The 13,024-nt window shown below is 46.3% G+C and overlaps 1 protein-coding gene and 1 long non-coding RNA gene across 2 annotated transcripts in view; one reads left to right on the top strand and one right to left on the bottom strand.

The window, feature by feature from the left end:
- The window catches only part of ANLN (anillin actin binding protein), a 64,742-nt gene that overhangs the window by 24,501 nt on the left and 27,217 nt on the right, over positions 1–13,024 (bottom strand). The window contains exons 8-12 of the mRNA XM_040433268.1: positions 11,115–11,196; positions 10,782–10,898; positions 864–1,135; positions 653–783; positions 421–565 (exon numbers count right to left, since the gene is read on the bottom strand). Coding sequence (XP_040289202.1) covers positions 421–565; positions 653–783; positions 864–1,135; positions 10,782–10,898; positions 11,115–11,196 — 747 coding nt within the window. The remainder of the gene's footprint in view (positions 1–420; positions 566–652; positions 784–863; positions 1,136–10,781; positions 10,899–11,114; positions 11,197–13,024) is intronic.
- LOC121001981 overlaps positions 1–13,024 on the top strand; it is a 31,329-nt gene that overhangs the window by 7,890 nt on the left and 10,415 nt on the right. The gene's annotated exons all lie outside the window — the stretch shown is intronic.

Genomic DNA, 13,024 nt, shown 5'->3' with positions numbered 1-13,024 from the left:
AACTCACCTTAGTCCACTTGATCGCGATGCCGGCATCTCCTTCTGTCTCCTTTGCTGAACAGGACCTGTGGTGAGTGTCCATTACAGGTCAAGGACCTTTGATGACGTCACTCCGGTCATCACATGGTCCATCACCATGGTAAAAGATCATGTGATGGATCATGTGATGACCAGAGTGACGTCAAAGGTCCTTGACCTGTAAAGAATGCTCACCACAGGTCCAAAGGAGACAGAAGAGATGTCGGCTACGTGATCAAGTGGACTAAGGGGAGTTAATTTTTTTTATTATTATTTTTTAACCCCTCCAGCAATGTTTTACTATGCATTCTGTATTCAGAATGCTATTATTTTCCCTTATAACCATGTTATAAAGAAATATAAATTTTTTACTTTTTCTATATACGGACAAAAGAACAATACCTTCATTTTTTGCTTGACGTTAAACGCTCGTGGAGATGCATGTCTTTTATCCTCCGTTCGAGAAGAAACATCTTCTTTACGGACAATCTTTTGAACCACTGGACGATCCGACTCCTTGAATCTTTGTGACCTGTACGCGTCAATGCTGAATGGAAATATTAGATAGATGTTACATTTTTACAGAACATAAACGATAATTGTCAGATGTAACAAATTTCTTTTTAAGTCCTACCTATAAAGAAGATTTTGATTTTCCTCTTCAGACAGAACGTTCTCCTGGGATTCTGCATATTGGAACGTTACAGATTTTGGGCTGTCACACACATTGCTGTCTGCTGTTATGCTGGATTTTGAGAGCAGGGCCTGTTTAATAAATGAAGTGAAATGAAAATAGGCAATGTGCAAATCATCAGGGTGAAGATATCTACTACTTATAAACATACTTCTGGACTTCCAACGCCAACAGTCTCTGCTAAAGGAGTGAGCAAAGACATTGAGGAAATGTTGAGAGCACCTTCTCCATCTTCATAGTCGTCATCTCTTTCTTCATCACTTTCCTTATCACAGACTTTTTCCACTTGCTTTGATGAACTTTCATCAACATTTTCATCATCCTCATCATCAAGGGCATCACTAAATATGTTAGTGATCACTTCCGAACTGTTCATCTCATCTATATTATCAACACTCATTTCAACCTCATCCACGGCTTCAGCTGTTAGGAAGAGAGGCAAAATCATTAAAATAACTATATCAAAAGATTCTAGATTTTAAAGGGCAAGCGTGCAGCCTCTCCATTCATTTCTATGCTGTACTTTAAACGCCATACTCAGCTATCTCCAGAACTCCCATAGAAATGAATGATGCGGCTCCATGCACTCCCGACCAGTCACTTTGATCATTTTTGGGGGCTCCACAGGATATGGGGTTCCATTCTCTGGTGAGGATTTCAGCGGTAGGACCCACAGTGATCTAACATCCTGTGGACAGGGGATAACTTTACATAACCGAATACCCCTTTAAAGTGTAACTGTCATGTTTTCATAAAAAAATAAAAATAAAAAATCTATTTTGCATATGTAACTGCTGCTGCAGCATTATGCGTGAAGCAATCTTTAGTTTTTTCACATACCACTGTTTTCCTTGAGTTTTTCCCCAAGTTACTGCTGTTTTAACCCTACAACATGAGGATCTCATCAAGATAGCTCCTCTGCCAGTTCTCTGAGGCCATTCCCTCAGGTCACATACCAACTTGCTGTAGCCAGCAGCTTCCTGCCAGCCAATCAGATTGGATTACTGATAGACACGCCTCCTCACTCTGAAGCCTAATGCAGGCATGCAGTGTGAAGGACCGTCCCTCTGTCTTCCTAGCCAGAGACAGATGAGCCATAGCAACAACGGTCTTTTAATTTTTAACCCCTTCCCGCCAAGCGCTGTAATAGTACGGCGCAGCGGGATGTGACTTGCCGCCCAGCGCAATACTATTACAGAATGCTGATCAGGTGCGTGCAGGAGCTGTGCCTCCCCGATCATCGGCGGGGTCCGGCAGTCACTGATAGCCGGACCCCTGCATCTGGGAAAGCACAGATGCCAGCGCATTAACCCTTGATGTGCCGCGGTCAGCGCTGACCGCGGCACGTGCGATGTGTGGAGAGAGCTTCCATCGGATCCCCGTGCTGCTGTGATGGGGACCTGATAGCAGCCCGATGTCTTACTTAGGCATCGTGGCTGCCTTCCGTGACAGCCTGTGAGAACCAGCCCCCGGATCTCACAGGAAGCAGGCTGTAAGTGTACTACAGTGTGCAATACACTTACAGCTAATGCATCACAATACAGAAGTAATGTGATGCATTGTAAAGGGCATCAGAACCCCAAAAAAAAAAAAAGTTGAAAAAAAAAAAAAAAGCTAAAAAATAAAGTTTACAAAAAAATATTAAAGTTTCAAGTAAAAAAAATCTAAAAAAATAAATAAAAAATGAATAGTAGAAATATTAGGTATCATCGCGTCCGAATCGACCGGCTCTATAAAAATATCACATGACCTAACCCCTCAGGTGAACACCGTCCAAAACATTTAATAAAAACTGAACAAAAAAAATATAATGTTTTTGTCACCTTACAATCACTAAAAGTGCAACACCAAGCCATCAGAAAGGCATATTGCCCCTCAAAATAGTCACCCCCAAAAAATAAAAACTATGGCGCTCAGACTATGGAGACACTAAAACATGATTTCTTTTTGTTTCAAATATGCTTTGATTGTGTAAAACTTAAATAAAAAATAAAAAAGTATACATATTAGGTATTGCCACGTCCGTAACGACCTGGTCTATAAAAAGATCACATGACCTAACCCCTCGGTGAACACCGTTTAAAAAAAAAAGAAAAAAAAGTGTGTCAAAAAGCCATTTTTTGTCACCTTACATCACAAAGTATAATACCAAGTGATCAAAAAGTCATATGCAGCCTAAAATAGAACCAATCAAGCCGTCATCTCATAAAAAAAAAAAAAAAAAAAAAAAGAGCCCCTACATTAGACAGCCGCCCAAAATGTAGAAAAAAAAAATAAAAAATAAAAATAATGGCTTTCAGAATATGGAGACCCAAAAAAAACAATTTTTTCAGAAATGCTTTATTATGCAAAACAAACAAAAAACCACAAAAAAATTTGGTATTGTCGCGTCCGTAACAAGCTGCTCAATAAAAATACCACATGATCTAACCTGTCAAATGAACACTGTAAATAACAAAAGCTTAAAACAGTGCCAAAACAGCTATTTTTTGTTACCTTGCCTCACAAAAAGTGTAATATAGAGCAACCAAAATCATATGTACCCTAAAATAGTACCAACAAAACTGCCACCTTATCCCGTAGTTTCCAAAATGGGGTAATTTTTTGGGAGTTTCTACTCTAACGGGGGCATCAGGGGGTCTTCAAATGTGACATGGCAGCTTAAAATTATCCCAGTGAAATCTGCCTTCCAAAAACCATATGCCGTTCCTTTCCTTCTCCGCCCTGCCGTGTGCCCGTACAACAGTTTACGACCACATATGGGGTGTTTCTGTAAACTACAGAATCAGGGCACTACATATTGAGTTTTGTTTAGCTTTTAACCCTTGCTTTGTTAGCGGGGGAAAAATGGATTAAAATGGAAAATCTGCCAAAAAGTTGAAATTCAAAAATTTCATCTCGATTTTCCATTAATTCTTGTGGAACACCCAAAAGGTTAAAGTTTGTAAAATCAATTTTGAATACCTTGAGGGGTGTAGTTTTTAAAATGGGCTCATTTTTGGGTGGTTTCTATGATGTAAGCCTCACAAAGTGACTTCAGAGCGGAACTGGTCCTGAATAAGTGGGTTTTAGAAATTTTCTGAAAAATTTTCAAGATTTGCTTCTAAACCTTCTAACGTCCTCAAAACATAAAATGGCATTCACAAAATGATCCAAACATGAAGCAGACATGTGGGAAATGTAAAGTAATAACTATTTTTGGAGGTATTACTATTTATTATAAAAGTTGAGAAATTAAAATTTGCAAATTTTGCAAAATGTTCGGTAAATTTGGTATTTTATTTTATAAATAAAAATGAACATTTTTTGACTCAATTTTACCACTGTCATGAAGTACAATATGTGACGAGAAAATAATCTCAAAATCGCCTGGATAAGTAAGAGTTTTAAAGTTATTACCACATAAAGTGACACGTCGGATTTGCAAAAAATGGTCTGGGCAGGAAGGTGAAAACTGGCCCGGGGTAGAAAGGGTTAAGGGGCCAGTGGAAAGGGACAAGGGACATTAATGAAATCTGTTATTATAAGGTAATTACAGATCTTTTGACAATCATTGACAGACTAACTCAGGTATAAATGCCTAGCTCTAATAAACTAGCAAATAAAAATTTGATTTTTTGTACTCACCGTAAAATCCTTTTCTCGTAGTAGGCATTGGGGGACACAGCACCATGGGTATATGTCCAACTACCACTAGGAGGAGACACTAGACATAAAAAAAGTGTTGGCTCCTCCCCGTTGGGCTATACCCTCTCCACAGACACTAGGCAGCTCAGTTTGTACCAAAAGCAGTAGGAGAGAGAAGAAAGGCAAGGAACCAACAACTCCCGTACCGGGAAAGATCAAGAGACCAGCCCGGAGAAGCGGAAGTAAAACAACATAGGGTGGGATCTGTGTCCCCCCAATGCCTACTACGAGAAAAGGATTTTACGGTGAGTACAAAAAATCCAATTTTCTCGTGCATGGCATTGGGGGACACAGCACCATGGGACGTCCCAAAGCAGTCCCCGAGGGTGGGAAAAAGACAGCCATGCCACCGGTTGGGCATACAGGTGCGGGAGAACCATGTGACCCAACAGGGGGAAAGCACAGAATAGGCAAGAAGCCTCATAATAAGGTAGAAACCCCAATGAAGCAACAGCGAAGACTGCCCGCACCCCAGGAAAAATGCCTGGGAGAAGGACCCAAATGCAAGAAGGCGGCAAAAGGGAAACACCGAGCTCAGCCGAAGGCTGGAGAGAGAAAGAAGGACAGCACCACGTATTGGAGCTACCCAACATTCTAATTGACTCAGGCAAAAGCACTGACAGGCCAGGGGAACAAGGGAAGATGGACTCATTGAAGGCCAAACGAGTGAGGGAAGCCATAGCAAGGCTCACATGAGAAGGGAGCAGGCCTCCCCTCAGCGCAAAACAGGTGATGAAGATAAGCGCCCTATTGAAAGGAAAAAACCCGAAAGACGATAACGGAAACCGACAACCCTTGTAAAGGGAAGGGGTTGTAAGTAAATGCCAGGAAAAGAGAAAAGATGAGGCCGGCATCACAAAATCAGGAGACGAGGAACGAGCCCCTGAAAACAAAATATCGCTGAGAAGCGCAAGACTGGAGAAACTCTGGCCAAAAGAAGTATCAGGGAAAAAAGGGGACCAGATGCAGGCCCCGTAAATCTCAGCAGGGACACCCTGGAGTGATAGAAGCCATAGCAAGGCTCACAATGAAGTGAGCAGGACCCCCCCCCCCCCCACCACCGCAAGGCAGGTGATGAAGTTAAGCGCCCTATTGAAAGGTTGAAACCCCAAAGGCGCCAAGGGAAACCGCCAACCCTTGGAAAGGGAGGGGGGTTGCAAATAAAGGCCAGGAAAAAAAAAAAAAATAAATAAGATAAGACCTGCATCCCACAACCAGGAGACGAGGAACGAGCCTCTGAAAACAAAATATCGCTGAAAAGCGCAAGACCGGAGAAACTCCGGCCAAATGAAGTATCATGGAGATGCAGGCCCAGGAAATCTCAGCAGGGACACACTGGACTGAGAGGCATGGGAGGAGAAGGAGAGTACTCCCAACAATCGAAGGAGGAAGATTCTACAAACAACGATTATCATACAGAATCTGCGTGGTCCATGAACGGGGACAGGGACTCCAGAAGGAGTACCCGGTATGGGCTCACAAGGAACCAGGAACTGAACCACCAGAGGACAACGAAAGGCAGAATAACCAAGAAAAAATTAAAAGAACCGCTACATGGGAAGGGATTGGTCATGGACAACTAACCATTCTAAGAATAGTGGCTAGCAATCTATGTACATTGTCCCGGAGAGGACAAGTACAGCGGCTTGGGTTGTACCACTAAATCGACAAACACCAAAGGAATGGCGAAGTCGTTACAAAAGACAGCCATGCCACTAGAAACCAGCTGCGACCGACACACAGAAGACTCCCAGGGGGAGAAAGTACCTGATAGGCGCAGACAATAGCAAGGTCCAAGGGAACTGCCCTCTGTCATATAGTACAACTAAGCAGAGAATATAAGGGAACACCCGGACCCAGAAGGAACTATGGAACCCTGTCCGATGCCAGAGCAATCAGCAGAAAATTCACCTACCAGGCAGGTGTGTGGCGCTCAGTGTTTCCGTCCCTGACCATTAGGAAGGACGTCCAACGAGGAAAAAACGGTGACCCCAGAAGGATTCAGTGTGGCGGAGGACATCCAGTGATGGCCGAAAACCGCTGCAGCGGCCGGAGCTCACCAAGCTCGTACCCCAACAAGGAAAAAGATCCAGTGGAGATGACTGTACTCCACCAGGAGTGGTCCGCCCTGTAACAGAAAACAACGCGGGTACTCCTTATGATATGGGGTAACGCGGAGTGCCGCAGACAGAAGTACTATAGGGATGGCAAGAGCAACCCTAGCACGAAAGCCAACAACCACCTGGCCATGGTGTAGGGAGCGTGGTTGTATGTGGACCACCCACCAGATTAGAACAGATCAGCCATATACTGGGTACACCAGAAGTAGCAGTAGACCGACAAGGTGGAGGTGGGGGTTGGGCTGGCCCACCCCTGCCAGATATGGTTACCGTGTACATGCTGAACCAGGAAGGCCTGTTGTAGACAGTGCCTTGAGAAAACACAAGAAGACCATAGAGCACGACAGTCGATGTCTCGAGTATAGAATAGAGTCCAGGGAAGGAAGCACCCCGTAATACAGAAACTGTATGGGCCACAGATTGCACCCTAGGGCCCAGCACGTGGGCTAAAATTACACGCCTAAAACCGAGCTAAAGTGGCAGCATGTTGCACACTAAGGAGAGTGGAAACAAAGCCACAGCATCCGGAAATGCAACCGCATTTGGAGGGTACAGGTCTACAACCTGGAAAAGTAGCAATACGGCTGAGTAGTGCAGAGATACAACCAGACAGGTGCAATGGGTACAGCATCTGGAGATGGTAGAGGTACTAGATTTAAAATTAGAGCAATGTGGCCGCATGGTGCCCCCTAGGACCAGAGAAGTCCAGCGGCTACCGCGTTAGCAATGCTACCTATATTCCGCTCGGGAGGGGGAAAATAGGGCCACACGGTACCACAAAGAACGACAGGTGCACACCACAATTAAGTAAGTGCAATGGCAACTGAAGGAGGCCCTCTATTTCACCAGAGGGAAACAGGGCCGCATAGTACTCCATAGAGCCAGACAGGCGTAACGGTTGCAGGAATCTACCTAAGAAGAGAGTAAGATGGCTGTTTGGTGCACACTATGATGAGGTAGGTGCAATGGCCACGGCAATTGGAGGAGGCCTCAATATCTCGTCCGGTAAGGGAGAGAAAATGCCACATGGTAAACCATAAAGCCAGACAGGAGTAACGGCTACAGCATCCGGAGATGGTGCAGGTACTCTACCTATGAAGGGATCAAGGTGGCAACTTGGTGCCCACTAGACCCAGAGAGGGGCAATTCTATGGCAATTGAAAGTGGCCTCTATATCTCGCCCGTAGGGAGAAATGTTGCCGCATGGAACACAATAGAGCCCGCCAGGGGTATTGGCTACAGCATCAGGAGATGGTGTAGGAACTCTACCTATGAAGGGAGCAAGGTGGCTGGAAACAGACAGGGGCAATTGCTACGGCAATTGAAGGCAGCCTGTATATCTCACCCGGCAGGGGGAAATAGTGCCACGTGGAACACCATAGAGCCAACCAGGGGAAAGCCTGGAAAGGGTTCTGAACCCATGAACACTACATGCCAAGCAAGTGTCTTACCACTGAGCATAGCTTTAGACACTAATGGCTACAGCATCTGGAGTAAGTGTAGGAACTAATCCCCACGGCAATAAAAGCCGGCCTGTATTCACTGATACAGGCTACTACAAAAGAACCTTTAGAGGTCGAGGAGGGTTACCAACCCTACAAGAGGCGTTTGCCTGAATTATCAGCTTGCCTGGAACATAGCCCCTGGTGAGGGGAACCAGGAAAGGTCTGTCGTGTATAGCCTACGAGGGCGCACGTACCAGAGACACCACGTAGGTGTCCTAGTTGCTAAGCACGGAGACGGCTGGCTTACCAGTGCGGTAATTACCTGTGCAGGTAGGAGAGCGCCATCCGAAAGTCCACTAAAGGGACACCGAAACCTGGCTAGGGTAGGTTCCTCCGTGCACGTTTGTCTTGACCTCACAGAAGACTTCTGTATGGTGGAAGACCGCCTGATGCTCTGTTCCGAGAGAATCGGTGCAGAGGTGTCCCCAGAGGCAACTGACAGAGAAGGCTTCGTCACCAGCCTCAGGCCTGTCCTGGGGAGACCCAAGGATGCCGAGGAGGGGTGGAAGCTAGTTAAGACCACCAGAGGTTGGTCCGTGGGCTACTCCTTGCGTGACCCTGTATCGACGTGAGCCTAGGGGGGAGAGGAGACCGCAATTCGTAGGTAGCGCTCCAGCGACTCCGCCGGGGATTGGGCGAGTCAGGCCAGGTTCCCATGGTTCGAAAAGGGGGGACCTACACAAAAGGGTGGAAAAGGGGGGGGGGGGGGGTATCCAAGCCGACCACATGGAAACCTCCGTAAGACAACGGACGCACGTGAAATACGTGGCGATCCGATGAGGAGGCTGGGAGAGGAGGCCCTCATAGAGCAGCAGGGCTGACCTAACTGTCCCCGGAGCCACTGTTCCTAAGAGGTGCAGCAGCAGCAATAGATCAGGTGGCAGGGCTGCAGGAGAATGCAGCAATTGAGAGGAAGGAGCGGGAGGGGAAGGGGGGGGGGAGCCTGCAGAGCAAATCAGCCAGAGGCTGCCTACCCGACCCCAGGAGCTGTGTCAGCGCGCCCCATGCAGGAGAAGATGGACCCGGTGAAGAGAAAGAAGCCGGCAGCCGGAGGAAGAACCGCCCCTCTGACAGAGCAGGGCAGCTGGAGCTGAGCAGAGGCCCCTCCCACGGAGGGAGAATGAGAGCCCGGGAAGCCAGGAGTGGGCGGAGAGAAGGCTCCGCCCCACGTGATGCTGGATTGGGCAAGGAGCAGAGGCCCCTCCCAGGTTCCTCCCACGGAGGGAGGGAGAATGAGAGAGCCCGGGAAACCAGGAGAGGGCGGAGAGAAGGCTCCGCCCCACGTGACCTGCGGCCTAGTCGGCCGAAAAGCCGGGGCCTAGATTAGGAAAGTGCAGCCGGAAACGGACGCTTGCGATCGCGGAGGCGTCCTGAAGCCGGGAGGAACACAGGGCCGAGGGGAATTGAGGAAGCCCTCTCAGAAAAAACACCCGAAAATGACCCCCATTAATGCTGCAACCTCCGTGGAAGTGCCGGACCCAGAAGAGACATGGGCCTCTCTGCAGGTATCTTGGCCCCAAAATAACCCCCTTCATGGTGATAGGGGAGATAAAGTGGGTGGACCACCTAGCAAAGTGCCCCAGATCCTAAGAGGCCATGGGAGGGAGCTGGGGAAGGGGAAGGAGGGAGGAAGAAGGGGACTACAGGGCCCCCACAATGGATCCGGATCTCTACTTACCTTCCGATGTCTTCAGGCGCAGCAATGACCACCCCCTCGGCGGACTCAACACGGGAGCCGTGGGTCTACCGGAATTCCACTGCGGAAGCAGTTACAAGTGGGGACTGGGTGGCTGCCAGGTACCTGAGTACGCGCCCGCAGGGGGGCAACTAAAGTGGAACACGATGGAGCCACCCCTGCCGCAGGCCGAAACCTGCAGAGAAAGAAAAAATGATTGAAGAAAAAATAAAATAAAAAAGTAGCAGGATGACCTGCACAAAAAAAGCAGGTCAGGTCTGCCTCCTATGGACACTAGAACAAAACTGAGCTGCCTAGTGTCTGTGGAGAGGGTATAGCCCAACGGGGAGGAGCCAACACTTTTTTTATGTCTAGTGTCTCCTCCTAGTGGTAGTTGGACATATACCCATGGTGCTGTGTCCCCCAATGCCATGCACGAGAAAATAAAATATGACAGTCACACTTTTAGTTCATCGTAAAAGCGCAATGAGGATCCTGCAGCCACAAATAGACCCGGGCCGGATTTGGTAGTCAATTTACTGCCTTTGTGGTTTAAACTGACTACAGCATCATCATTTACCATACTGAAAACTGCTCTATTTCACGTTATTACACTAATTGCTGTGCAAGCATTTCACGTGTTTAATTTGCTTTTCCCTATCAAAATCTGTAAAAACTAACACACAAAGTCAATAGGTTAAGTATTGTGAATATGACCTTCGATCCTTTACAGCCCCCTCTTCTTTTGAGTGACAACTGTAGTGTCCAACCAGGAAACTACTACAGTTGTCATGGCTGGAAGCAGGCGAGTATTGTATTTGATACAGTCCCCTGCTCTATGCCAAATTTTCATAAAAATCTCAGAAAACTCTTCAATCATCCCATGGCAGCCTATCTAGCCACTGAAACAAACTCAATGTACGCTCCGCACAGAGAAGAGCAGCACTTGCAGGTGCCTCCATATCCTGGGATTTGGAGAATTGTTCACTGTTAAATATTTGAGGAAATAACAATATAATACCATATAAAGGCTATTTTTTCAATACACAGATTACAAAGCATTAACTCTGAAATGAACATACATGTTTTTCCATTAACTTGCCCTTCTACATGTTCCGCTTTCTTGGTGGATGCAGGAGATGGCTGTAGAGTTTTGCCATGACTGTAAAGACGCTCAGCCATTTTAGGTTGTACTGTGCCTAAACAGGAGCAGAACTTAAAAATTTAAAATTCCACATTTTTAGCCCATTTTTTTTCACACAACACTTTAGAAACAAGTCACTTTGACATTCATCCTGGATGACAGGGGACAGATGTTTTATATTATAAATACAGCATTGAGGAGCTACACAAGTTCCACCCACAAGACAAAAGTCTGACTTCTCCATCTCAACCGTCAGATTATGTATTGTTACCTGGGAGTCTCCCAACTGAGGGATGGGAAATTACATCTGGCTTGGGTGGTTTGCTAGATGTTGCAGGATGAACCCGAGTTTCCTGTACAAGAGAGAGACCAGAAAACACACACCGTAAACATTTGTATTTTCATATATTTTATATATCATGGAGCTTCAAAAGGGATTTTAATATTGACCTAACCTCAGGATAAGTCATCAATATCGGATCGGAAGGGGTCAGACACACCCACCGATCAGCTGTTTCAAGAGAAGGCACACACCGTGCCAGCGCAGCCTTCCCTTCATTGTTTACCTGCTCGCCATCGACATTGCGGCAGCGGGCAGGTGTAATTACAAGAAGCCATCCCAGTCACTTCTATGGGACGACTCCTTCTTATACACTTGAACGAAATGTCATACACTGAGTATAGGTCATCAATATTAAAATCCCAGAAAACCCTTTTAAATGTAATATTTAATAAATGGTAAATATTTACAGTTAGTAACAAAACTCACTTGTTTGTGACAAAGGTACAATAGTCTTGATTAACAACTACAATGTACATATCCAATATGCCTGCAGAATTTCCACCAAAATGACAATATAGGGTATAAAACAGTTAACCTGGTTTTCGGGGATTTCAAATTTGATGTCCTATTGTTAGGATAGGGCATCAGCATATGATCGATCTGACCCGTGCGTTCAGAAAAATCACTGGAGCGCCACAGCTTCCTCACTGTTCACACAGACCTATCAGCTTGTCCATACAAGCTGCTGCACCCGGTAATATAGCTTTGTCTCATTAAATTTACAGTACTGTACACGACTGTGTGCCAGCCTTGCCGAAACTGCGCACCGACTATGTGGCTGTCGCACTACTTTTTTGCGGTGTGGAGGCACAGACCGAAAATCCATAGAAACACTCCGTAGTGCTTTCTTGGGGTTCTGCACCGCAACTTCCAGATTGTGGACCCAATGGGTCCACATCCGTGATGTGGTGCACAAATGGCCGGTGCCTGTATAATTCGGACCTGCTGTTTGCTGCGTGCATGAGGCCTAAGACACAAAAAAAAATCTTGCTAAAAAGTGCCTGCATCTTATAGTCTGCAGTCCCTGTATTTATGTACTGGCCGGATATTTCATTCATCAGCAGGGAGCCATAGCACCATTTCAGCGCATGAGAGTTTACTGGGGCCAAAGTGCACCAGTGTGCTCACTGTCTGCAGATCTCGGGGGCGGCAGGGCTGCTTTAATCACTCATATCTCCAGACTGGGACCAGCTATAGACATGGCTCTGGTCTTATTTGAAAGTTGACAGTCTAAGCTTTAAAAGATCAAAGAATTAGGGTCAATTCAGACGTCCGTAAATGTTTTGTGGTCCGCAAAACATGGATACCAGCCATTTTGTGGACAGCACATAGCCGGCCATATGATATAAATGACTATTCTTGTCAGCGACTGTGGACAAGCTATATCTTTTTTGCAGAGCCGCGGAATGGAACTACGGATGCGAACAGCACACAGTGTGTCAAAATGAATGGGTCCGCACCCGTTCCATAAAATTGCGGAACGGATGCGGAGCCAGAAATACGGACGTGTGAATGGACCCTTAGGCTGCGTTCACACGAGCGTGTCCGGATTAGTTCCGGATGCGTCCCGGTGTGTTGCGGCAAACCCGCGCGAGTAGGAATGCAATTGCAGTCAGTTTTGACTGCGATTGCGTTCCGATGTTCAGTTTTTATCGCGCGTGTGCAATGTGTTTTGCACGCGCGTGATAAAAAACCGACTGTGGTACCCAGACCCGAACTTCTTCACTGAAGTTCAGGTTTGGGTTCGGTGTTGTGTAGATGTTATTATTTTCCCTTATAACATGGTTATAAGGGAAAATAATAGCATTCTGAATACAGAATGCATAGTAGGTGATCAA

The sequence above is a fragment of the Bufo bufo genome, chromosome 5 (genome assembly GCF_905171765.1).
Source record: "Bufo bufo chromosome 5, aBufBuf1.1, whole genome shotgun sequence".
NCBI classification, from domain to species: Eukaryota; Metazoa; Chordata; class Amphibia; order Anura; family Bufonidae; genus Bufo; species Bufo bufo.
This window is presented reverse-complemented; position numbering and strand designations above follow the sequence as displayed.